General features: G+C 37.4%; 3 protein-coding genes and 1 non-coding gene across 4 annotated transcripts; 2 read left to right on the forward strand and 2 right to left on the reverse strand.

Annotated features, from left to right (window-relative positions):
- Positions 1–22: 22 nt before the first annotated feature.
- On the forward strand, positions 23–5,963 carry faap24 (FA core complex associated protein 24). The gene is made up of 4 exons (XM_053491171.1): positions 23–394; positions 965–1,104; positions 4,388–4,543; positions 5,566–5,963. The coding sequence occupies exons 1-4, from the start codon at positions 289–291 to the stop codon at positions 5,806–5,808; spliced, it is 645 nt and encodes a 214-aa protein (XP_053347146.1). The 5' UTR covers positions 23–288; the 3' UTR covers positions 5,809–5,963.
- Positions 5,964–7,846: 1,883 nt separating this feature from the next.
- Positions 7,847–20,823, forward strand: slc7a10b (solute carrier family 7 member 10b). Its single transcript, XM_053480080.1, has 11 exons — positions 7,847–8,099; positions 10,095–10,299; positions 10,550–10,701; positions 14,070–14,195; positions 14,574–14,727; positions 15,109–15,232; positions 15,381–15,484; positions 16,478–16,574; positions 16,759–16,908; positions 17,315–17,492; positions 18,739–20,823. Exons 1-11 carry the CDS (start codon positions 7,847–7,849, stop codon positions 18,867–18,869), a joined length of 1,674 nt encoding a protein of 557 aa, XP_053336055.1. The 3' UTR covers positions 18,870–20,823.
- A 339-nt stretch (positions 20,824–21,162) lies between these two features.
- Positions 21,163–21,236, reverse strand: trnat-agu (transfer RNA threonine (anticodon AGU)). Its single transcript has one exon. It is a non-coding gene; the product is annotated as a tRNA-Thr (tRNA).
- Positions 21,237–22,905: 1,669 nt separating this feature from the next.
- Positions 22,906–25,523, reverse strand: LOC128509308 (chymotrypsin A-like). The gene is made up of 7 exons (XM_053480990.1): positions 25,445–25,523; positions 25,109–25,212; positions 24,919–24,998; positions 24,555–24,633; positions 24,268–24,448; positions 23,960–24,093; positions 22,906–23,144 (listed from the first exon to the last, which is right to left on the reverse strand). The coding sequence occupies exons 1-7, from the start codon at positions 25,494–25,496 to the stop codon at positions 22,983–22,985; spliced, it is 792 nt and encodes a 263-aa protein (XP_053336965.1). The 5' UTR covers positions 25,497–25,523; the 3' UTR covers positions 22,906–22,982.
- Between the last annotated feature and the right edge of the window lie 1,855 nt (positions 25,524–27,378).

The raw sequence follows: 27,378 nt of genomic DNA on the forward strand, positions 1-27,378 counted from the left end.
GATTTGACGGGAAGTTAACAGGCACGAGATTTAGTAGGTTTGTTGTGCTAAACGCAGGTTGGCTAGCCTTTTTTCCCCCTTTGCTGAATTTGCCTATTTAAACCGTTCGTAAGAATTAATTTGAAAATACTTTCCGAAAGAATAGTTTAGCTTGATATTAGAGCACTGTCGCGGGTATTAAGCCAGTTTAAGCTGTTTAGTGCCACAGATGAATAATAACTCAGTGTAAGTCATATTTGTGCTAAATAGCTGTCTCTGGATCAACATGGTGGTGTTTATTTAACTGCTATGGAGCCCAAGCACTCAGCAGCAGTGGTTAGTGCTGTACCTCCATATGGACATGTCCTCATCAACGCCAAGTGGAGGGGCTCCACACTGGTGCAGCATTTTAAAGGTGTCTACTGGTTATTTACAACGTGCTTAGCGTTTTTCCCTTTTTTCACACTTAACTAACCATAACTAGCAGTGTGTCTGTTAGAGCAGGAGAGCTCTAACATATGAAGGACATTGGGGTACTTGAGGAGCAGGGTGGCAGAGCTCTGATTTAACAATCTAGGGTCTGAGGGTATAAAAAATATAATAGTAGGGTTATAAAATAAATAATTACATCATCCAAATAAGGCCACAAAACACATTCCAAACATTTATCTACAGGACTTTTATGAACTGGATCTTGTAGCCTAGCGTTTTTTCTTTAAAATCATGTACAAATTCTAACTTCTTCTTCGTTGTTTAGTGGCGGTTTAAATCCAGTAGTTTGATTACATTACTGGCAACTGTAGATCTTATTCTCCCTCGTCTTCCTTTTGCTTCTATGCGATGAGGGTTAAGTCTTACTTAAAAAAAACAACAACCTTTTTTACACTTTTTAGTCTTTACAGTTCTGAAATTCTCATCAAGACTGAATGACTATTAATAGTTATCTCTGCTACACTGGCTTACTGGCTTTAATATTCTTTCACAGGGCATGTAAAGACTGTCTTTGAGGAGGAGCTTGGTGTTGTGGACCTTCATCTCAGTAACAGAAGTTGTGTCCTGTATGTCTCAGAGAGTGACTTGGTGGCAGGGAATGACTACAAGAGAAAAATTGTTCGATTCAGAAATGTAAGTGTAGACTTTTTTTTTTTTATATATTGTCTTTTCATTTTAAGAGATGAGATGAGCTGGTTTGTTCCTGCTCTTTTGATAATGAAAAAAGGAATGATTCTTTTCCAGCATTGTCAATAAAGATTAGTCTCACCCTGTATACCATAATGTCAGCATGAATTAGGGTCATGGCCAACATAAAGCTGTCAAAATGCATCATTTTGGCTATCTAACACATTGTTGAGTGCAGGTAGTAGTGGAAGGTATAATATCAAAAAGAAGAAATTGGAGAGTTTGTTCTTCTTTTTCTTTATTTTAGCATTAGTTTGCTTATGAAGTCTTCTCTGTTTGGTGCAATCAAGGGTATTGTCAGAGCAGGTCTAAAAATCTTTTATTTTTTTTGAGTTAGGTCAGCAACCACTTCATTGACTGTCCTTGTAGACTCCATTGCAATCCAAATATTCGTAACACAGCAGTTTTTCCTTGTGCATCTTCTCTGTGATTGACAGTATAACCGCCACTTCAAAGCCCCCAGTCGTTAGGTGGTCTTTTCTCCCATTAATTAATACATTAATTGTGTAATTAATAACCCAAAGATACTACCCAGTGATCATTTTACCAGTAATTTCTTCCTGAAAAGATATGTAGTATGTAGATCATTTTGTAATATTAATATTATATTTTGTAATGTAATATTATTAATCCCAAATTAATTTTCTTAAATTAATTTTTCATTTATATTTATTTGCATTTGAGGTGTTGAAATTTTGTCATTCCTATATTCCCCAAAGGCTGTGCTCTCTTAACACAACACATCATCCTCAGCAAGTAACACAAATAATATTGAATCAGGACATTATAAAATCATGATACTTGCAGGATCACAATACAAATCAGCACCTAGGCTTTGTGATATCTTATCGTGTGGTCCCTGGTGATTCCCATCCCTACTTGTATATTAAGAAAGTTATGTTTTTTTTTTTTTTACTTTTTGTTAAATTTACCTTGTAAACAATAGACGTTAATAAGGCAGTTTTGTCAGGACTAAAATTGCTGTAGGTCTATTATTTGTAAAAGGATCTCCTTAAATGTGTAATTTTTTAAGGTATTTTCAAGCTCGATCTAGAAAGATTGGGATCCAGTAACACTTTTCTTCCTCTCTGACACACACACAAACACACACCAGTCACATACATACATACATACATACATACATAGGTACATACATAAAAAAAAATTATTTGTAGTTTGCTGGAAAAACACTGGACACGCAGCCAAAGTGTTTGTGTTAATCGTTTGTGTATAAACCCTGTTGTATCGGTGACCAAACTGAGGGTGGCAGTAGCCTAACAGCACTGGTGGGCGGCATCATGCATTTGTTGCTGTCTTTATTATCTGCTTTGATGGAATTTTTACAGTTAAACGTCGCTATCTACCGTGAATACGTAGCACATATCAGCGAGAGAAAACATATCCCGGCGGTTTTGGATGAGACCCGTGAGAACCAGTATGTGGTGGGACAATTTCGTGACTTTCTGCTAAAGAATGACATGAAAACTTGTCCAAAAATGTCCAGGAGCTCGTTATTTGGCTTGATTAAGTGGCTTCCAGTGGAAGGAGTGAAGAAGGGGGCGTGCACACTTTATTACCTCAGTGACGAGGGGAGACTCGGGAGAACTGCCACTGCATTTGTGTTTTCAAGGCAAGTAGTGTCAAATATAGTCAGGGAAGTGTGCAAAGACGTCACTGTACATCTCGGCGCAGGATATATCAAGCTCCCAAGCACAGAGGCTGCACAGAGGTTACTTACAGACCTGGTTACAAACTTGCACCAAACTCATGCCTCAGTGTTTAGTTGCAGTAGATTGCACACATGTTGAAATTAAACAGATTACTATACACTCAACATATCACGTTAACAGAAGGGAACTTCTCTCTAAATATACATGCAACATGTACTTAATTGCTGCTTTATGGCCGTTGTTGTGAAATGCCTGGGCCAGTGTTTATGATGCCTGTATTTCTACAAATGCAAAACTCAATAGCTACTTGAAAGAAGAGAGGATCCATCCTGTGAGATAAGTTGTGGTGAAGTGTGAAGATGTCGTTCCTGTTTTTCTGCTGGCGGATGCATTGTTCCCCCGAATGCCCCACTTGATGTAATATGACTCCAGTGGTGGAGCAAACCAACAGAAACAGTGCTTTGGCTTGTCAAGAAAGGCCATTTTGAAGCAACTTTGGAGAACTGCGCATAGATACGAACATAAACATGATTGGCCTTCTCTTTGTTATTAATGCCTGCTTTGTGCTCTATAATTTTTGTGAGAGACACAGAGAGATTGTCCCTGAGCAACACATTAGAGCAGCTTTGCAGTATGAGTTCCAACCACACACTTGGCCTGCTAACTAACAGAACAGACTGGACTAAGGCCCAGGGCAGATGAGTAAGAAAATTTTTTTTTTTCAGCATATGCCAAGGTACTGTAGCACCTACAAAAAGTGATTCAAGGAAGGAGAACACGTGAACAAGCAATAGGCTCATGAGCACTAAAGGCTTATAGGCGGAGATATGTGCAAAGCAGACTAGCTCATCTGGTCTAATCATGGGCGCCAAGAGCGTACATTGCTAAAAAAGGTTAATGATGGTTATGCATGGAAAATATCATAGCACGTAGTGCAACTCAGCCGGGGGCTGCAGACCAGTCAGTGAACCCATGCTGACCCTCGTCCATTGCCAAATGCACCCACACTGGGCACCTGAGCTTCAGAACTGGACCATGGAGTAACAGGCGAAGGTGGCCTGGTCTGACAACTCATGTTTTATTTTGCATTTAAGGATGGCTGGGTGGATTTATTTATTATTTTAGTAGAGTTGTATGAACCTGTCATGCTGCAAAACAATAAGAATTGTTTCAGGAATATAACCAAGAGATTAAGGTGTGGACTTGGACTCAAGATCTTAACCTGATCAAGCATCTGTTTGACATGCTCAATAAACGAATCTAATCCATGAAAGCCCAACCTCAAAACTTACCGGACAAGTAACACGGCACAAAGATCAAAGATCTTGTGAAGTCCCTTGCCTTAGAAGGTCAGAGGTTTTTTGACAGCTCAAGGAGGACTTGCACTATATTAGGCAGGTGGTTTTAATGTTATGACTCACATCCAGTGAAGATCACTGGAAAGTGTATAATTGTTTCTGCTCTTAGAAACATAATGTTTTTTTTATTTTTCTGTTAACAGAAATTGTATGTAACAGTAATAGTAATTTTGTGTATTAATTTAGGCAGTTATTTTGCAGGCCAATAGTAACTTCCATGGGATTGTTCTGGTGGAGAAGACTCATCTCAGTGAGCAGTACTTCAGTGGACTGCAGAAGTTTGTAGTGTTGGAGCTAGGCCTGACCCTGTTGCATGTGCCAGGTCCTGCTGAAGCAGCCCAGCTCATTGCACAGATGGTGAGTCAGTGTCAGACATAAAGCTCTACCCAATTTTTTCTAATGGTGGTAATCAATACGCTACTCAGTGGTGCACAACTGTTAAAGGTCTACTATTAAAAAAATGGAGATCAATATAACTAAACTGAACTTAAATATACTGAAAAGTTTTCCATGCAAACAGCAGGTTGTGCACGTTCAGTAAGAGTGTCATAAATATGAAGTATTTAACTAAAAGCACCCTAAACCCTTTTAAACACTTATCAATTTTGCACATTAGAAACTCCTCTGACTCTGTACAGTAGGGGGTGATCAAATACTAATACAACAGGTTGAGTGAATAGGTAATACTTTATCAAACTTTAAAATAAAACTGCATTCCTACTTTATTTATACACCAACAAATTCAATATGCTTTGATCTTAATTCTCAAAATATGCATAGGGTGGCATATCTTTGAGGCCATCTAAGAATCCAGTAAAGTATTTATTTTAATATTGTAAAAAAAAAAAAATATATATATATATATATATATATATATAATGGATATATCCATTGCTTTCATTTGTTTTTGTCCTTAGATTAAAAGACAATTCCCACAGAATAATATGGCCGTAATATTACATTTCTTTGTAACGTTTTTGTACTAGATTCTGACAGTGTATCCAGCAAACTGTTCTTATCTTTCTGGAATTCAACCCACAAACTAAAGCCAGTCTGATAAAATATGATATGGTTATTATTGTCTGGGGCTTTGTTGTTGTGCATGCTTAAATGTCACTACAATGTGAACTTAATGGTGTTTTATTTGTGCCAAATCTGACATAACACAGGAAAGGCAGTCACTAAATGGAAACTTCAAATATATATATAAAAAAATCAGCTTGGTATGCACTTCTGCTTTGTCTTATACACAGAGCTCACTGCTATAATAAGGGAGAGATAGAAATGGATAAATACAGCCTGGGGAAACTAATATCAGCTGTGCCATTTGAGTCATTCTCATGTCAAAATCTGAATGTTATAATTGTTTTCTTCCACAGGTACATGGAGAGAGCAAGCAGAACCCATTCCGCAGGAGAAGCACAGCCAGACTGATGGACCCAGTGGTGCTGAACCTGGTACAGCAGATCCCAGGGGTTGGCAAGGTGAAGGCCATGGCCCTTCTGCAGCGATTCTCTAGCATCCATAAGATCAGCAATGTTTCAGTTGGGGAGCTGGAGCCTGTTGTGGGGCAGGCAACTGCTCAGCACATCTGGGCTTTCTTCCATGATATACTTCCATGATATTCTGACACATGGCACTATGTAAAGACTTTCACGTTTCACTATGGACTTAAAAAAAGAAAAAGCTTAAATATTGGCTCAAGGTCATTAAATGTAAATTATTTCTTATTTAAGGAAAACTTTTTTCTTGGTGTTTGTGAGCAAAATGTTCTCCAGTGTGATTAATAAAATTTAAGAAAAATCGTAGGCTGTGAAGTTATCTTGAGTAATTTCCACACATTTGAACATTGACTCAGACCACCAGCAAAACGAGTAGTTAGTCCACCTACAAACATGTGAGGCTCCAGCACCAGCCATTGTCGCACCATGCTGTCTTTTTTTTTTTTTTTTTTAATGCAGTCTTTTAAATGAATCTTCTGATGTTATACAGAATCAACTGAGTAGACTGTTTATAATGAAGCAGACAGTACACAACAGGCAAAGGTCTGACTCATTGTTGTAATCGACTGCACCTACACTGCTGAAGCTACACATTTAAAAAAAAACACTGACATGGTGGAAGGCACAATTTGCTAGAGTGATATTTTATTATAATTTTTTTTATAATCCACATCAACAGTCAAAGGTTTGGACACACATTCTAGTTCCATGCTTTTCCCTGATTTTTATTTCTTTCGACATTATAAAACAATCCTGAAGGCATTTAGAAAGAATTTGTGATTTCCGAGGCTGGTAACTCTAAATGAACTTCTCTTCTGCATCAGAGGTAGGTTTTGCAAATGCTCTTGACAATACTGCTCTTACAGGAGTTATACCAGAACAGCTGACTTTCGTGGAGGTGTTACTTAAATACCTAATGTCGTATATTGTTTTATACAGTAGTTTAAAAATTTCCAGTAATGTTATAGAAAGTAGAAAATAAATCACAAAACAAAAAAACTAAATTCCGAAGGTGTGTCCACTTTTGCCAGGTACTGTAAATGTATCTGGTTCATCTCGTTATTTTTCCTTGCATGAGCAATCAAACATTTCCACCAGATGGAGCTGATGATAAATTGAGCAGAATGCATTTAACTCCAACCTAGTATGTACATTATATATTGTTTAACTATGATTTAAACTTTAGCCTCGTATTGGCATCTATGTAGTGAACTCTGCACATACAGTATTAGGCCTGATGGATGAGTAGAGTGAATTGTCCGGATAGATGCCACATACAGTGAGCCTCAGTGTGTCCTATTTTCAAAATGTAATGAATTCAGGATACCTTAGAGTTCCAGTAGGCTCTCAAGGTATTTGGTGAGTACGCTCTTAACGACACTCTCATTCAAGAAATCTGTCGTTCCCTCACTTTTAGTCACACTCTCCCTCTCTCTCCCTCCTGCTTCCCTTGGTGGCTCTTGTGATGTATTGGTTTTCTGCTCGACTTCTCCCTTTAAGGGCCGCACACTGCTGGCAGTGTTTGGGCCTTCCTGCCGGCTTACAAAGCAGTTCCACTTTGAACAGCCTCTCTGGCGGGGATCAACTGAATCCAGGGCCCTTCATTGTGTGACCGGTGCTGTTAGCCAGGGAAAAGCCACAGCACAAATTCACGACTTGACTTACTAAATTCCACGCCAAAGATCCTTCAAGGGTGAATAGGGGTTGTGAGGAAGCTGTTTGATTGTAAAATACGTCTTAAGTGCTCTTGGAATTCCTTTATTCATATCTTGTGTGTTTTGCCTCCGCCCCCTGTATGAGGTTCTCCCCTCTCAGGAAGTGCATGAGGGCAACATGGTTGGAGTTAGAGCAACAGTAGATGTGGGTGTTGTACAGGAATAGAGACTTTGACGGCTTGTAGTGGAATTTGAGGCTAAGACATTCCAGGGTGACCAATACACAGAAATAGCCCTTCAACAGGTTCCTCTACACCTCCATCTGGACATGATGGGCTGCCTGCAGATGAGAGCTATCGCACAACACAATCACTCGAAGGTTGAGACACATCTTAAACCCATTAGTCACACGCCATTTCCTTATATAGAGCAGTCAACTCGTCCTCCCTCCACTCGCTCACTCCTGAGAGGAGTCGTTAGCATTCTGTCCTGGACGGCGGCGGATGCTGCGCATGCGCCTTCTTTTCACCGTGCATCAATGCTCTGAGTGCAGCTCAAGAAGAGAGGGAGAGTCGAGCTTGCTTTCGGGGCTGCGCGCTGAAATGCATGGAGCGGAGCGGCAGAGAAACGCCAAGCACAAGGCCCAGGCTCAGCCGAGCACCATGAAACACGGAGAGGTAAAGTGCGACACGATCCCGGAGCGAGTGACGCTGAAAAAAGAAATAGGACTGCTGAGCGCCTGCACCATCATTATAGGTGAGCTCAAGTCCATCTGCCAAAGTTTTACACTACTTTGGAATGGCAAGGTATTTAGTTACTTTAGACATTATTATTATTATATAATTTAAAAAAAAAAGTATTCTTAAAAGGTTACTAAACTACGTTGTGATGTTTGGAAAACAATACATTTTGCAGTACAAAAGAATTTCATATACATATATAGACTATAGTAGTTTATACATAACAACTTTAATAATCAGCAACTTTCAGAGTGTTTTTGTTATTTCTTTCCTTGTTTTCTTTTTTGCATTTATTTTCTTCTACTTGCTTCTTGCTTCTTTTATGACTTCATAACTTTATCAGGTGAAAGAAGTCGAATTGGTGAATAATGCCACTTAAGTTTTCCCACAGAGATGTTTTGTGTCAGAGATGAATGAGGCTCTGATACTTACTCTGCCATTGACATGAACACTTCCTGACCTTTAGTTATACAGTACATAGTGACAGAGGGTTCGGAGCAGGAAGTGGGCAGTGGTGTAGCTCAGTGGTTAAGGCATTGGACTACAGTTCCGATGGTCCCAGGTTCAAATCAAACAACCACCAAGTTGTCCATGTTGGGCTCTTAAGCAAACCCCCTTTTAACCCTCAACTGTTCAGATGTATAATGAGAAGGAAAAAAAATGCATACCGTTTTGGATGAAGGTGTCTGCGTAAATGTAAATCTATCAGTAGTTAAGGATGTGAGTTACTGATGAAGAAGGACATTAGTTCAAGCCCCAAACATGGCTTCACCACTGCTAAGCTGCCAATGTTGGGCCCTTGAGCAAGGTCCTTGATCATCTCCACTCCAGAGTTGTCACTTTCTGAGATGCTGCTTGTCAACAGGCAAAGCAAGCAACTGCCAGGGGCCCCAGGCCAGTAGGGGGCGCCCAAGGTCTGACAAATTTCTAAGATAATGGTGATATTGTAACCACAGCTTCCTAACAAGCTGTTCAGATAAAAAAAATAATAATAATTGTTGTAGTCCTACTTTAAATACTTTTTAAAAATATTTGTTCTCTCTCTCCCCCTCTCTCTTCCTCTCAGTTTCCATATGTCCCACATGTTCAACTGTCAATTTGTATTTTTTTTTTCCAACATTATATGCCATTTAGGTTTTGTAATTGTTCACAACACAAATGACAGTAACATAAAAACAACTGCCACACTAATTGAACAAGCCCATATTAGCCTACACATAACCAGGAAAGAGTATATATATGGGAGAGAGTATTTTGTCAAAAAGAAAATATTAAGTTCTTAAGGGACATTTAAATCCCTGTTGATGCTAATTAAGCAGCCAGCTGTAGAGAGACAAAATAATTATAGCATTGGTTCAGCAAGGTGCTTCGAAATTCAAAATGATTGTAATCATTCAATAAATCAGGTAGTGTTAATGAATCATAATCCCACAGTCCTACAAAATGAGTAATTAAGTACACAGACAGTGACCGTGTTTCCGATAAATGCTATTACTATTCTGATCATAATATCATGTAGTCAGTGTATAGACACATCGGCGAAGTTTACCCAGAGCTGATTAAGCTGTGTTATGGATTACTGCTAGTGGTAGTTTGCTTTGCTGACACACAGTGCAGTCATCTTCCACATAAAATTAGTGTCCCCCTTGTCCAGTTGCCACAACTGTGTTGAATTACAGCTATATTACAATGCTTAGCATGATCCTCCTTTAATTGACCTGCATTACACTGCAATGCAATTGTAACATCTCACAAGAACGCATGAGAAAAGATCAAGTGCCCCCAACCCGTGGCACCCAAAGGATCCAGTGCTAAAGTCTCGGTGCCAGACACTGGAGCATACCCTCAAGGGTGTCATGTGAGCTACAGCCGCCCTGTTGGCACAAATGGGACATACACAATTTTATGCATAATGTTTTGTGTTTTTAATGTTATGGCTAATCCATGCGGGTCACACACCCTATTTCTAGAAGAATGACAATATGACATTACAGCTTTTCTTCCCCTGTAGGTAACATCATTGGCTCTGGGATCTTCATTTCTCCTAAAGGGGTCCTGGAGCACTCAGGGTCTGTTGGCTTGGCACTGGTTGTATGGACATTAGGTGGTGGTATTGCTGCTCTTGGCTCTCTCTGTTATGCTGAACTTGGGGTCACCATCCCTAAGTCAGGGGGAGACTACTCCTACGTTACAGAGATTTTTGGAGGTCTTTTTGGGTAGGTTATTTTTGAAGTTTTCATATAATCACATGTCAGCTACGTATCTGGCTTCTTATATTTAAATAACAGTTCCTTTAAACAACTTCATATGTCTAGTGATGTAAAGCAAAGCCATCTGTCATGTTCAAAATTATTTTCTCATGACCTTCTGGTTTTGAAGTGCATTACCAATGCCTATAGTCTCCCCGTTTTTTTGTTGTTTTTCTTACACAGTCTCCAATCCCTTTTCTCTTCTTCCTTCTTTCAGGTTCCTGCTTTTATGGAGTGCTGTTCTGATTATGTACCCTACTACTCTGGCAGTAATAGCTCTCACTTTCTCTAATTACGTCTTACAGCCAGCCTTTCCTAACTGCGTTCCCCCGTATATGGCTACACGTATGCTCTCCGCTGTCTGCATATGTAAGTTAAGCAATGTCTTTTAGATTGTTTTATTTATTAACTGTTTATTTAATGACTGTTATTAATAAATGGTGAAATTCTCTTCAGCAACAGAGGTAAATTATTAAATTACTGTTGGGACCAGGCTGATGTTAAAACTCTGGGAATGTCACATACAGAAAAGTCACAGTAATTCAGGCTCTGATGAAAATTCATAATAAAATTATGTGGAATGATAATTTCAGATATCACATATACTTGATTCTAACATTTGTTTTAAAGAAACGTTTCAGCTCTAATTAGTTTAGCCACACTAACCAAGACCAAAACTAACTAAGACCAAGACCAAAACGTGTGTAAGGGTTTTAATAGTATAGTTTATGGTATGTACAATATAATAATAGAACAATAATGTAATAATTATAGGCACCTCTCCGCATCATTCTGGATTTAACACAAGCTGTATTAATTGCATACAATAGGATTGCACTGTTTGTTCAATATTGAAGCAAACAAAGATGTTAAGGCACATTTTAGTGTCTTAATGGGGTTGGCTCATTAGCACAGCCTAAGAAGCTGTGAAACACTAAGAAGTAAATCTTACTCTATTTTGCTCTCAGTTCTTTAGAAATACCAACCTGACTAATTGACCAATCAGCCAACCCACCTTCCCAGAGTTCCCGCAGCTACTCTACATGAAACAGCGGCAATGTAATGAGAGGTCAAAAAAGTGATCAGTGAATAGAAACAACACTCTGAAAGATAAAAACCAAACCAGGAAGAGTAGCCGGCTAAAATGTCACATGCAGGACACATCCATTCTTGATTCGGCCAAGCATTCACAGGGACAGTGAGCAACAACAGCTGAGCACTTGACTGTGCGGTGATGGAGACGACGAGGCGTGTGATTATTGCATAACCTCTAATTGCTTACTTCTGTTTGTGGAGCCCACACACGAGAGGAGTTCTGTAAAAGACCGAGGCGCTACATCTTTTCACAGACCTGCTCACTGCCCTCTGTTTTTGTTCAGTATGCCACAGAGTAATTTGTTAATCAAGGTTAGAAGGGACCTTATGTTTCACAGAGGGAATAAAGAGAACATGTAGGGAAAAAAAAGCAACCGGGACAGTGATGGATGAGCTAAAAGAATTACCATTCCACTCTTGAGGATTCTCACATTCTCATAGTGTTGTTTTTTTGCTTTTGGAATTCTTTTGGCACATTTCCCACTTGTCCTGGAAAAAGGCATAGATTAGATTATAAACGTCTGTTGGTCAACTGGAATTTGGAGTAAGTAGTCAATGAACCATTTAATGTCACTCTAGTTTCCTAGCAGATGTTTGTGAATGGCTGTTTGCCTGGAACAAACCCACTGCTATTTAGTTTAAGACCTTAATCATGGTTAGAGATGCCATGATCACAGTGTGTACACAATTAGTCATGGCAATGTTTTTTATTTTTCTGTGAACAGCAGTATACTGTAAGTGCGTCTTGATAAATGTGCTCCGTGCACAGTGTGTCACTGGCTTATTTTGTACGAGATGGTGTTATTTATTCTTTCCACATTATTGATGTTTAATGTTAAAAATAGTATACTAAACTAAATATATTAAAAGTTTGTGTAGGACAAATCAGTTCCTTCCCACTACGAGTGTGTGCTTGGGTTGTTTTCAAGTTGTTCCTCTTTTTTTTTTGTTAGTTTCAGTCATTATAGTGATGTTTATAGTTTACTTTTCCAACAAGGAATAGATCAAGTAATTTTAACTAATTTGATCCTTTATACGTTAAGATTTATTGTCTAGGCTTTAAGCTATTCATGTACTTGCACAAGCAAATAGATAGATGAAATTTCAGTCATTTATACAGACTGGACCCCATTTTATTCTCTCGCATTTTTCCCTTTGAATTATATGGCACCTAACCATAGATGGTAGAAGACTCTTGTGTGATCATAGAAGTGATATAGGAGATATAGGATACAATGATAGTTTGTATCTGGTTGTCGCTATGGATAGCACTTCTTGTCATTCCAAATTTCAATTTGTTTATTTAAGATGTAGACATAATGATGTGTGAAAATCTGAATCAGAATAGAATTGAAGCTAAGAGAGAATTCACATTTGTATTTGCATTCTACAAGTATTGTATCCAAAAATCAGTCAAGCCATTAATTGACATTATACACTCCTATCAAAGGAAACACACTTTTAAAGCCCATACACAGGCATTTTACTTAAAACTTTTAAAGCCCATACACAGGCATTTTACTTAAAATCATTACAAATATGACAATATATCATAACCCTCAAGGCATGTTTTAGGATCCCTTTAGGAGAAATGAAGATCCCAGAGCCACTGATGTTACCTACAGGGGGAAAAAAATCTGTAATGTTATATCGTCATGCTTCTAGATGATTTTGTTTATCACTAAAAATAGTTAACTAGCTGACTTATTTAGGGTGCATGTATGGTGGCTGAAGTGTCCAGGTACTATGTCATCCTGTAATAATTTGCACAAGTAAAATTACATTTCCCAACAAGTTGCACACCCTGCATCTCATTCAACCCTTTTATCTTTGATTACGGTTTGCGATTTGGTGTCCAAGTGATGATTAATGAAAATGATTACTTATACTCCCAGAACCTCTCTTTTCCAGTTTGAGTTCTGGAATATGGCTGCGCCTCTATTGATGTTACCCTGGTCATATCGTTACATTACAAATTGTTATCAAATTGCTGAGCCTACACACAAACTGAAGCAAGCCCAGATCATAACACTGCCTCCAGAAGCTTGTACAGTGGGCACTATGCATGATGGGTACATCGCTTCATGAACTTCCTTTCTAAGATGGTCACATTGTCCTGGAATAGGGTCAATCTGAACTCATCGGACCTCATGATCTTTCTCTATTCTTCCAAATCCAAAGCCTTTTTTTCTAAAAAGTCTCAGTAACAAATTGTTTTCTTATGGCCACACAACTGTTTGATCCCAATCCTTTGCGTTCTTATCACATGTACAAGTACATACTGTACGTTGACTGCTAAGCATAGCTGTGATTTCTACTGTCCATTTTTTACAATGCAACTTAAGTGTTTAAGTGATCTCTGTCATTCTTTTTTTTTTTTTTACCACATTTCTTCAGTGAGTTGAGGATGAAGTTCACTACTATCCTTCTAGGTTTTAATAAAACAGTTCTTAACCCAATTCCAGTAACTTTTTAAAAAATTATTTATGCATTCATTCATTCATTTATTAATTTATTTATTTTTCCTTGATGCAAGTCAGTAATTAAAAATATTGCCCTTATTTGACCAATGTAGAATTTATCTTGATTTTCCCTTCGAGATCTGATGTGTTGGTGAATTTGTGTGTAACTGTGTTTTGCAGTGTTTCTGACATGGGTAAACTGCTTCAGTGTGCGTCTGGCCACACGTATCCAGGATGTCTTTACTGTAGGGAAGCTGCTGGCCCTGGGCCTCATTATCGCTGTTGGACTGCATCAGATCTACGAAGGTGAGATCACTATAGCGACAGGTACCATTTAACACATGTCAGCTATGAATCCTAATGAGAAACATTGCTGGCATTGAATGCTGTTACTGTACACAAGAAAGAGTTATATCTACTGTAGTTACACAAGAGTGACACAATTTGACGTCTAACTAGTAAAACACAGGAAAAATATGGAAATCATTTAGGGTAGATTTAAATCCTGGCTTAGTCAGAGTTTTAGGTCAAAATTTAATCATAGCAAGGATTATTCTTGGACTTTATTCTAGTCAGGGTCACAGAATTTATAATGTCTAAAGAAAATAATTATTCTAAAACATTTTAATTTAAATGACACAGACAAATAAATGTGAACAGTGATACAATGCCCTGTCTCCTCAGGTAATTATGAGGGTCTTACACCACAAGTAGCATTTGAGTTTTATAAGACACCAACAGTGGGGCAGATTGCTCTGGCGTTCCTTCAGGCCTCTTTTGCCTTCAGTGGCTGGAACTTTCTCAATTATGTCACAGAAGAGGTAGTGGATCCCAGAAGGTGAGCATGGACTCCTTACATATTGACAGTTTTAAAAACAGTATACAGTATAGTCTGTTATTGCAAATATATATAGTATAAGAAAATAATAAAGTATAGGCTTAGAAATGGCTTATCTGAAATAATAATATACAATAATAATGTGCCCAATAGCTGTTTGACGGAAAAATATAAGAATAAACACAATTTCCCTTTATTACCCATACTCTTAGTGGGAGATGTGTGATGTGCCACGGCTGGAATCCATGAATATTTTCTGAATTTCTTAATGTATTTTTGAGATATGAGACGAGATTTGATGAGATACTTAACACACATGTAAGTGCTGTTAAACATTATTCTACTGAGCAGTGCAACTTATCAACATGACTGTTTCATCAGGAATCTTCCACGTGCAATTTACATCTCCATTCCACTGGTGACCTTTGTGTACACGCTTACCAACATCGCCTACTTCTCCTCCATGTCCCCAGATGAGCTGTTGTCCTCCAACGCTGTGGCTGTAGTAAGTACACATTATCTCTCAATCTGTTTAGATTAGCTGTTAAAATTAAAATTCCAAATTATTTGACATAATTTCCCCATCTCATTCTTGCAGCTGACATTTCATTAGCAATCATCTTGTCTTACATTCTGACGCTTGTGTCCAACAGACCTTTGGAGAGAAGCTGCTTGGAATGTTTTCCACAATCATACCCATCTCTGTGGCGCTCTCCACATTTGGAGGTATCAACGGCTACCTCTTCACATCTTCCAGGTCAGCTCAGTCGTCCCAGGACTTCTGTCTCCTAGATGTGTGATTGAATATAATGAAATGTTATTGCTGCCCTCTTCTGGGAAGTATTGTGACTTTCATTCAGCATAAGCATAGTACAGTGAGTTTTCAACATGATTCATACCTGGGGTACTTTTTTAATCACCATGACTGGACATCAGCGCCCAGCATAACTGTTCATTTATCTTCAGTAACTTGATCAGGGGTCATGGAGCCTATCACAGCGCCTTTGGGGGATGAGGCAGGAATATGCCATGGATACAGTCCAGATAAAAAAGAACGATACATTTCTCCTCATTCAACCCTAAAGGCAGCAGGTTTTTGGTACATGAGAGCAAAAACTAGAGAACCCAGAAAGCACAGACAGTGTTCATCCTAACTTTTGTCAAGCATAGGGTTTGGGTAAGGTCGGCAAGCTACAGTCTCTAATAAAACAGAGACAGACCAAGAAGTAACTCCCCAGCTAGGTTAGCCAGTGAGAGAGATACACACTGCTGACATTAACCTAGAAAATACTGCTTTACCAGATTGCTCTTCCTGCAGTTCACTCTAATTTCTTTTTCTTTTTTGTGTCTCAGAAGATAATTATGCTTCAGGTAAACAATTACATCAGTGGCTGAGACAGAATCCAATTCCAATAAACAGTCTAAAAAGTCAAATATTCATTATATCTGGCGAAAAGGGCAAGAGTCCAAACTTGACAGGAATTTTACGAAAGGAACAAGTAGACAGATTTGCACAATTACCAACAAGAAGCAGGTGTGAAGGATTATAACAGAATATCCATTAGCATCATCATCCTCAAATCATATTCAAATCTATCCATTCCGCTCTCACACAGAAAAAAGGATAGAACTCATCCTGAATAAGCCTGCCTTAGGGTAGATAGTGTGTGTGTGTGTGTGTGTGTGAGAGAGAGACGGGGAAACATTTATTTATTATCATGTAAGTGTTATGTATTTTATGCCCTTTTAGACTTTGTTTCTCTGGTGCAAGAGAAGGACATTTACCCAGCTTACTTGCTATGATTCACTTTAAGAGCTGTACCCCAATTCCAGCTCTGCTTGTCTGTGTGAGTTGTTTTATGACATACAAAACACTTCATATGTTGTTTTTTTCAAAGTTTATTAATTTTTGTTATGGTTGCGTCTAACATAACTCTGGCATCAGCGGGTTCTATCATTCTCATCTGCCTTTGTCTGTGTGTTTTTCTCCTTGTCTCCATTCCTCTCATTTTCTCCCTTCTCATTATACAGTGCACTGCCACAATTGTAATCATGTGCATCGGTGAAACACATAACCTTATAAACTACGTGTCCTTCATCAACTACCTCTCCTATGGAGTCACTATTGCTGGCTTGCTGTATTACAGATGGAAGAAGCCAAACCTGTACAGGCCTATCAAGGTATCATTAAAACAACTCCTTCTTAAAAAATTCAAAAATTGCAAATTCCCGTTTCTATTTTTCACTTCTGTTGATAGTGTAGTAAACTGAATACTATAAATTACAACTCAGTTGTTTTTCACATATACCTTACAGCACAGTGAAATAAATTTTTCACATTTTACAATTAGAAAACTCGGGTATTATACACAGTTAAGTATTCATATCTGACTTTCCGTAAAATATGTAACAGTGGTTATTATTAAAAGTTTTATATAAGTAGAAGTTAGTTGAAAATCTGCAGTAGAACATTTCCACAAGAGCATAACTGTAACAACCTCTAAATTCCCTTATTTTTCAGGATATTAATGAACTATGTACATTTCTTCACTGTCAAATCGGGTCTCTTATTGTGTCCTGTGCACAGGTGAGTTTATTCGTTCCTGTGTGTTACCTCCTGTTCTGGGTCCTGCTGCTAGGCTTTAGTCTCCACTCAGAGCCCGTGGTCTGCGGTGTGGGACTGGTCATCATGCTCACTGGAGTACCTGTATACTTTCTGGGTGTCTACTGGAAAGATAAGCCAAAGTGTATCTATAACTTCATTGGTAGGTTTAATATAATAGATTGTTTTTAAATCAGTACCCTATTACATTTTAACACAACTATTGCCCAATAACTATATGATAAGGGAAAAATTAAATCATAACCATTGAGAAATTCAAATTTTATGTGTTTACCTAGAAGTCTATTCAAATGTTTTAAAATTGCATTGCAAAATAATGAATGTTCAGTATTGTGCCTTAGCTATCTATATACCATGCATCTGTGGTAATCCAACTATAAATCTGTGGGATGCCCTGGACAAACAAGTCAGATTTATGCAGAACCCCGTTCTGCAAGCACCCAAACGATCCACTACCAATGTCCTAATGCCAGACACCACAGCAAAACCCCAAATGTTTTGTGGAGTCATGCCACGATGGGCCGGAGCTGACTTGGTGGCACAAGGGGAATCTACACAATATTGGGCTTAATGTTTTTATTGTAATATTATGACTGATCTATCTATCTATTGTCACGGCGTGCGCCAGTAATAGGTGTGTGTCTCAATCTGGTGAATAATCATCTTTAATGGCACGAATGGAATGCCACCTTTTGATCGTCGAAATTAAGGAAAGCCACGAGGAAATTGCACAAGCTCCCGCAGCACTTTCATACTCGCACAGAGCTGGCCGCCGAAATGGGAAAGGCCGCTGTGTGTTTTAAGTTATGGACTCCTGTATGTGGTTGCACACAAGGAGAACTGGAAGGGGTCGTTGGCCAGTCAACGAGAGTAGCCATTCGAGAGAGCATGCAAGAGCTGCTGCCCACGAGAACCCACTCTGCCAGCCGGCATCGCTCACCAGCCTTGTGTCTCCATGCCAGCGGGCCGCTGCCTCCAGACTCGCACATGCACACTTTCACAACTTTTCTTCCCAGCTTTTTCAAATAAAATTACCCTTTTTCCATAAGAACTCGCTTCGTGTCCGTGTGTCTGTGGTGCCACCTGTGCGTCAAACCCGCTACACCATGCATCTACCTACCTAACTACCCACAATGCAGCATTAATTTATTTTTATTATTTCTTATGCAGTCAATACCAGCTCAAGCGCCTACTGTCACAAAAAGAGAAAAGCCAGCTACACCAAATATTAAGAAATTATAAAATGCCTGTTAATATTAAATGTAACATACTTTTCATTAACATTGTTGATCTTCTTCTTTGTCTTTCGGCTGTTCAGAATTTATAAAGAAAATTGTACTGATTGTTTAAAGTGTAAGAAAATGATCATATGTTTTTGTTTGTTACAGAGTGGGCTACCTATCTGGGTCAGAGAGTGTTTTTTGTGGTCTTCCCCCAAGTTGACCCCACTGAAGACATAACACCAAGAGAATGGACAGATACGTCTTCTGCGATTAGCAAGGCATCTGGACCTGTTTGACTTTAATATTTTTTTGTTTATTACCTTAATTGTATCCAGTTTTTGTTAAACTGTAGTTTCTCTCTTATTTTAAAGCCCCAAAATAGGGTTCCTGGGTAAATATTCAACCACAAATGTCTATAAGCCTTGTATAGTATCTCTCTTATGTTTTGTATTCACTGGTAAACGTACTGTAAGTTAATATCACTATTAACATTTCAAAAGGACTATCTATTTTTAACCTTTTATTTAATATGTTGCCTATCGTTATGTGTATACTGTGCCTTACATGAAAAAGATACACTGAAATATTTTAGTATATTATAACTGGAATAATTCAGGAAGTGTCTTCAGGTATGCGTTTGCTAGTTGCCTGTAAATATACATCAAATACCTAACAGTGGAGACATAAGAGCTAATGCTGAATATATTTATTGCTGTTTGGCAGTTGCAGTTAAATAAGTCCTTTATTTTTGCAGTGTAGTTTACCTCTTTAAAGCACAGCTAGAAATTAACTAAGTAGAATGCAGGACAAGCTGCATACCTTCTACACTATCTTAGAACAATTTGTTAATTACTCAGTTGTTGAGACGTTATGATGTTATTTTTTGTGAATACAAGGTTTTTATTTTATTGTAATAATTCATAAAGTATCCTAATGTGTATTCTTTATAAGCTGTCTGTTTTCTAAACAAACTACATCAACCTACTATTGGTATTATACTAATTTTAGGTGAACTGTATTCCTCTCCACACAAATGGTAAACCTTGTGTACACTCACCAAGCACTTTATTAGAAACACTAGAGAAATATTAGGTAGGGCCTCACTTTCATGCTGAAAATCACCCGCTCTACCGCATCGCAAAGGTGCTCTATTGAATTCAGATTGTCCAGATTTGTTGAACCTGTGCGCACTGCAGCCTTGGCTTTCTGTTCTTGGTTGACAGAAGTAAAGCCTGATGTGGTCTTCGCCTGTTGTGGCCCATCAGCTTAGCGTTAGCCTCTCTGACAGCTTGAACCAGTTTGGCCATACTCAGTTGACCTCTCTTCTCGACACAGCATTTCCATCCACCCAACTGCCACTCACTGGATGTCTGGTTGATTTACCTTTATTGCATCATTCTGGATAAACTCTGTAGACTGTTGAATGAAAATCCCAATGAAAGTCTCAGGAGATCAATGGCTATAGAAATATTCTACCACTGTCTGTCTAACAATAACCATCATGCCATGATGAAAATCACTAAGATCACAATTTTCCTCTGACTGATGTGAACATTATCTCCAGCTGCTGGCCTGTATCTGCATGATTTCTATGCAGTGCACTGCAGTCACCTGATTGGTATAAAGACATCATATGAATGAGTAGTTGTACAAGCGTTTGTAATAAAGTGTTCGTGAGGGTATTACAATACTGCAAAAAGTATGCTTTGGTTGCACACTTCCCATCAAACGTTTGGGGACACTTAAAGCTGTCTACAATGTTTTGGTTTTAAAAAATGAAATTATATTTTACATTTATTCCACATTTGTTATAATAACAAAAAATATATTAAACTTTATACTGTGTTCATAATTTTTAGAAAATCTCTTAACAGCTGCACACACTTTCTTCAGGAAAATAAAAAGGTGTTTCCAGGGAAATGCTCAGATGCCATGCAAGTTTTTTGGAGTTAGTCTTTAAAACATCTCCAAACCCCTAGGTTGAAAACTCCATGCAGAGCAGCTTGATTTGTCCTATGTTCGACTGACAGGCTATTCCATTACAGACAGACCTACCTTATTACTGTCCAAATACAGTATATCCTGTGGAACTTTGAGGTGCGTTTGTGATTGGTAAAAACAGTTGGGACATTTCAGGAAATAGCCAAGGTGTCCCAAAGTGTTTACTGTAAATATTTTTGTAGAACCACTGAACTGGATAGCATTACCTATTTTATTTTAGTTTTACCTATGTCCTGAATAAGTACAGTATGTAAGAAGTGAAGGGATGTGGAGATCGAGCACTGTCTCTTACTGTTTCCACATGCTCATATTGCCTATGTAGACTTATGTAGAAAATAAATGAAGTTTTCACTTCAGTCTTGAAGTGAGGTTTGAAACTGTAAATTATTTGTATAGTTTGTTTCTAGAGGAAGCAATATGTTCGTGATTACCAGTTGTCAGTCTTTTTGTAAAGGATAAAATGGTTTAACAGTTTTGGTAGTGAATAAAGTATAATTAATCCAATGCTGTTTTTTTTTAGATTTACACAGTTAATCAGTGGGGTATTTGCGTGATTAATATACCATGTTTCACAGCTGTGTGCTCAAAAGGCACCGCTGGGATTCGAACCCAGGATCTCCTGTTTACTAGACAGGCGCTTTAACCAACTAAGCCACGGCGCCGCTGAGGCCAATGTCAAAAATTACCCTTTTTCATTTCCAGCCATGTACTCTTTATCAGCACTAAATATAACAAATGTATAAAGGATCTGGGTTCTTTCCTTGTTTTATCACATTGATATATCCTAATACGGGTCACATGTTTTATTAGATTGCTATTCGTATGCAGAGACTATGAGGGAAACCAGGACTTGGCTTAAGATGTTAACACGTGAATTACGTTAGCCAATGTTTACGATATTTTCGTCAAATTTATTAAAATAAAAGTAAGTAGTAAATTGTGTAATAAAACTAGTATGCTAAGTACAAATGCAAAGTTTGGATTTTTTTTTAAAAATTTTCCTCTATCAGCATGCCATGTAATGATGGCATTATAAAACATGGTATTGTGGCCAAAAAGTCTCGGTCCTACACCGCGGTCTCTCACACTGTAGGTGAAAAGGGGAACTTTCAGATTGAATCGTTTAACATTTTTTCCATAATACCTGATGCTTCTTATCTCCCGATCCATGCTTTGTTTTCCGTAAATATACACAAACATTTATATTTGTTATCACATAAAAAGAAAAACATTTGCTAAATCTAATTGTATGTCCTTTTATGAAACTATTTTTAGATCAAATCTTCCAACGATCTTAATTATCATTTAGATGAAACTTGGCCAAGTTTCACACGGAAAGACATAAAAGCTGAAAAGGTGTTTTCTTCATTAAGTACTTAACTGTTAATTCATTGTTAACACGTTTTAAGCTTTTACCAAAAACCTTATGCAAATCTCTAACACAAAGCACTGAGGTAGACCTGGAATTTTAATGGTTAATGTATTAACAATAATTATTGGGCAGATTACAAAGAGCAATTTTTACTGAAGTTTTATGGCCACATAACATAAGGTATGTGTTTAATTTGGAGCATTTAAACAAAAGAATCACTGTTGTTAGTAATTTAGGGGGAAGCATTCATTTTGCACAGATTGCATTGATTTAAGCAACATTTTTTACAGGCTATTAGCTTCTAAAGATGCTTACACAAATATTCGTATCTATATTCATAAAGAACTTTGAATACTTTGCCTTTAAAATTATTATTTTTAGAAGCAAGCCAGTACAATGCTAAAAAATAGCCGTTTTGTGGGGCACATATAAAATCATCACTCCAAAACAGCTAAAGTTAGCAACTTAACCTTTTTAGGGAAGCAAGATTGGTCACTTTCATATTGCTTAAACTTACAAAGTAGCATTTTCTGTATTCTGTATTATATATTTTCTTATATGTAAAACAAAAAATTAAATAAATCAGCCCCAAGACTGTGTATTAGCCAAATGCTTTAATGTGTAGTATTAATACATGTTTATCACCCCTATTTCAATTAAGCATTTGACATTTAATTTAATTTGTTTATATTTTTATTCACAATTTATTTCACCCTCTTCTTGTCACAAAAATGACATTTTATTTAGGCAAAATTTATTGATTTATTGATTGATTGATTTATTATAAAAAATGTTTTGTTTGTATTACCCGCCACATTGTTAGCATATAAAGCTTTGCTTTAACAAATTGAGGTGTAATGTATGTTATGGGGAACGCTTTTTTAAATGTTCATGTTCATGGTGGACATGATGGATTTTTTCAGCAACATGTAAAATCAGCGGACAAGATAAACAAACAATTCATGGTTTGCCTTGTTGCGATTTTTATTTATGAAGATGTCAGAGAATTTGTCAAAACATCATGGCTGCAAAGGCTTTAGTTGGAGGCGATGGTCTGATCAATCCAAGAGCGAAGCATAGTGACCCGAGCGTACACTCCAGGCATGGAAGTGCTGCAGGTGCCACTGCCCCAGGAGACAATACCAACCAAGGTCCAAACTCCAGATTTCTGGCACACCAGGGGGCCACCAGAGTCACCCTGAGAAGAAAGAATGAACACAATTGCATTAATTTCTGCGTATTTGGATCATATTAGTCTATCTCTATAACTCTATATACAATAACTATTTATATACAACATAAAAGCTGAACATCAATAAAATAAAATGTATTTCAATTCTTAACCAGAAAGATATTTTATTTTCCCAACAGAGAATAATATAAAGAAGAAACTAAATCAAATGTAGAAAACAAAATCTATTGTGAATTTATATCCATATGTGAATTTTTTTATGGATTTAATGTTTGGTTTAAGTTTTTTCTTTAAAGTATTCTATATAATGTGTTGGTCTCTGTTATCTGTATATTACTGAGATTATCCTATTATTGTTAAAATATGTAGACTGAGGCTTAATATAAAAAAAAAAAAAACTCAAGCAGAATGAATGACTGCATTTTTAACATGGAGCAGTGGATGAGGTGCCAATCCATTACAGGGAACAAGTACACTCTTACACAGCAAAATTTAAAAAACACCCACATTTTCATTTGGAAACAATACATTCTACACCCATCTGGACTGTGGGAAGAAACCAACAAAGAATGGGCAGAGCATGCAAAATCTTTGCACGCAGCTTAGTGGTGAGATTTGATTGCCCCAACCCTGAAGGTGCAAGGCAACAGTGCTAAACACTAAGCCACTAGACTAGTTAATTAATATTTGAAGTTTACAAAATTTAACTGTATTTTTGTTTGTCTAATTCTTTAACTTTTAAAACCTTTGTGCACCTCTACAGCTTATATTTATACAATTTCATATATATAAGATACAGTATTAATGATGATCAAAGTTACCATGCAGGATGAAGCGCCAGAGGCTCCAGCGCAGATCATCAGGTCAGTAATTTGATTCCCCCAGTAAGACTGGCAATTGGTGTTAGTCAGCAGAGGCAGAGCAGCCTGCTGCAGAAGTGCAGGGGTGTTTGCAGCTAAAAGAGTATAACATTAAAGACAGATATTTCTTTTGTCATGTAGAATTTAGGAATAAAAAACATAAATCCTTTTCTCAATTTCTCATATGAGTTTTTAAAAAGATTACAATGTCATGTGATGTAGACAAAGCCTAATGCAGTTTAAGACACCCATAATGACCCTTGCATTACCATTGTATCTGGTCAAGCCCCAGCCGCTTGTGACACACTTCATGCCACCTTGGAAGTTGTCACTGGTAGCAGCCAAACACACAGGGGACACGCGGGCGCTGAGCTGGGCAGGAGTGGCCAGTTTGATCAAGGTAACATCATTGTTGATTTTATATGAATCGTAATTGGGGTGCCTGATGGACTGTGTTAGAGAGAGAATTAATATAAGTAAAGTAGTTATTAATCTGATCCAAAACTATAACTCAGAATAGTTATTTTTAGTAGTATTTTATAGACCTGATACAAACCTTTGCAACTTTCAAGACCTGGATGTTCTCTGCATTAGAGGAGCGGTCATGCTCTCCAAGGACCACAAGGTGAGAAGTTCTGCAAACAAAAATTTCACTTCCTGTTATGACATTTATGATGGGTTTATAGTTTTATCTGCTAAAAACAACAATAAAAACAAAAAACTAAATATGGCTTGACTTTTATATACATTTGCATCTTGTTTAATTGTTTCAAAAGCTGGGTATTATGTGTGCATGTATACACACTTAAAAGTTTCTTAAGTTTAGTTATGTGTTAATACTAATGTGTAGGGCCACTCTCTTGAACTAAATTTCAACTATAAGGAGGACAAAAGCCTGAATCTAAGATTTCTGTCCCTACCTGACATTGCAGTGAGCAGCTGTCACCACCCAGTACTCATTGACCAGAGAACCACCACAGAAGTGGAAGCGAGTACTGTCCTGAAAAGAGAAAGGAAGAAACTTAAATCCGGCTCCATTTAGCTCATCCACACCTATACTGTAAACAGGAGCTTAACATTTTGCAGATCCTAAAAGAGGGGGAGTCTCACCTGCAGAGACACTTGCCAGGGCCATGAGTGGGGCACAGCCTGCTCACCATTGACAATCCTGGAATATCCAGTAATTACAGGAGTAATGGCAGGGACACCACAACCTTAAAGTATCACACACACAACTTGTTAAAAAACTTTTCAATCAATTCGTCCACATGCCACATTGATCTATAATAATAATAATAATAATAATAAATTAACTAAAGCAAGCAGTGTTGGTGAGACTAGAAATGAAAACATCCATAGGCAGGACAGTACTTGTATAAGATATACAAATGTCATCAGTTTTACTCTTTAACACAAATAATTTACGAAATTACAAAAATTACATACCATATGTTGCGCCAATAAAGGCGAGGCAAGAGAGGATCCACAGAAAAGCCATGACTTTACACTGCTGTAGCTGGATGGAGTGAGGGCTTTTATAGAGCAACTGAGACCTTGGATTCAGCATATCTTGCTACCTCATCCCAAAATAACACCAACTTCACCTGTGCATTTACTGTTATCAAAGTAGTTTTTCCCATGATACATACTGAAATTCTTACTGTAGCTTTTGCAATAAAAGCAATGACAATGATCATTTACTAATATAACCTGTTTTAAATTTTAGAATATATGTTTGTTTCTTTTATTGCGATTGTAAGACAAATTATTTCTAGTTTCCTAAAATATATTACTTTATTTTAAGATACTAAATAGTCTGTTAATACTTTGGAAAATTTGTTGGGTTTTTTTTACCATTGATAAGCAAGTTATTCTGTAACCTGTAGGTAGGCCAACAACAGGAGACATGTAAGAGGTCAACCTTGTAAAGGTATCCATAGCTATAGGACAAAAAGTAAGATTTCTGACTTGAAGCTTGGAGCAAAATCAGACCTTTATTATAATATATGTGACACTGTCTGTTAAAACGCAACAAAATTAATTTTGAATTAGTGTTTTCTACATAAAAACATTGCACATATTATTTGAAAAGATGATATAATATTTTATATTATATATAAAATAATTACAGCAAAGGCATAAATGAGGTATTCATAATCCAGTCACAAGTTTATTGGTGTGTTATTGAGAATATAATCACAATTAACATTAACAACTGCTAATGTTATGGTTGTTTGGTGTATATATGAAGATACATTTTTGCCATTTTGCAAACACTCAACATCTGTGTGGATTCAAGACGTTCAGCACTAATTCAAGAGTTTGACAAGTTTGACATTAACCATTCAGGAATTATAGCCATTTTCATACACACATCACTTTTTAGGGAGGTTCATAAATAATGGAACAAACTAACACAATATATATTTTTTTTATTGTCTTTAATAATTGGTTTTAAATCATTTGTATTCAATGACTGCCTGGAGTCTGGAGCCCATGGAAATGACCAAATGCTGAGTGTGGTAATCAGCGTGTGGACATGGTCAGTAACAATGCTCAGGTAGGCGGTGGCATTTAAATGATGCTCATTTGGTATCTAAAAGTGTGCGAAGAAAATATTTCCACATCATTACACCACTACCTCCATTCGAACTGATACAAGGCAGGATGGATCTATGCTTTCATGTTGTTATCTGACAAGAGTGACATGTGGTATGGTCTTCAGCTGCTATAGTCCATCTGCTTCAAGGTTTAAGACATTGTGCATTCAGAAGGCATTAAAAAGGGTATCCTCTTTTTTTAAGGCCTTTTTCTGTAAACCCTAGAAATGGTTGTGTGTAAGAACCCAGCAGATCAAGAGTTTAAAAAATATCCAGACCAGGCAACAATCAAAGTCACTTGAGTGACGTGTTTGGCTAATTAGATTTAACATTAACAAGCAGTTGAACAGTGTAATGGTCAGTGAGTGGATGTATAATAACCTGAGGTATGCCATATTTATTAGAACAAAATGTATGTGCTAAGTATATGGATTTTACTTTTATCCCTTTTTATTTGAAGTACAGGAAGGAAAAATAGAAGCTTACCCACTGAACAGTATATTCAGCACATCTCGGAAAAATGTTTTTATTTTACCATTTTACAAAGTGAGATTTAGAGCACAAAATCTGTGTAGACCTTCTTAACACCATAAAATGGCCTCATTTGTATAAAATCACACACTATGATGTGTATATGATGGGTCTACATATGCACGTGGCGAGGTGTGAAATCAGTTTAAAAGCATGACGTCAGTTGGCGTATTAGAGCTTGGTTTTTACATTGTAGAACAATTATTGTAGCGCGTTTTCATAATTTGTCTTAATATCCTTTCTGGGTAG

This window comes from Clarias gariepinus, chromosome 2 (genome assembly GCF_024256425.1).
Source record: "Clarias gariepinus isolate MV-2021 ecotype Netherlands chromosome 2, CGAR_prim_01v2, whole genome shotgun sequence".
Taxonomy (NCBI): Eukaryota; Metazoa; Chordata; class Actinopteri; order Siluriformes; family Clariidae; genus Clarias; species Clarias gariepinus.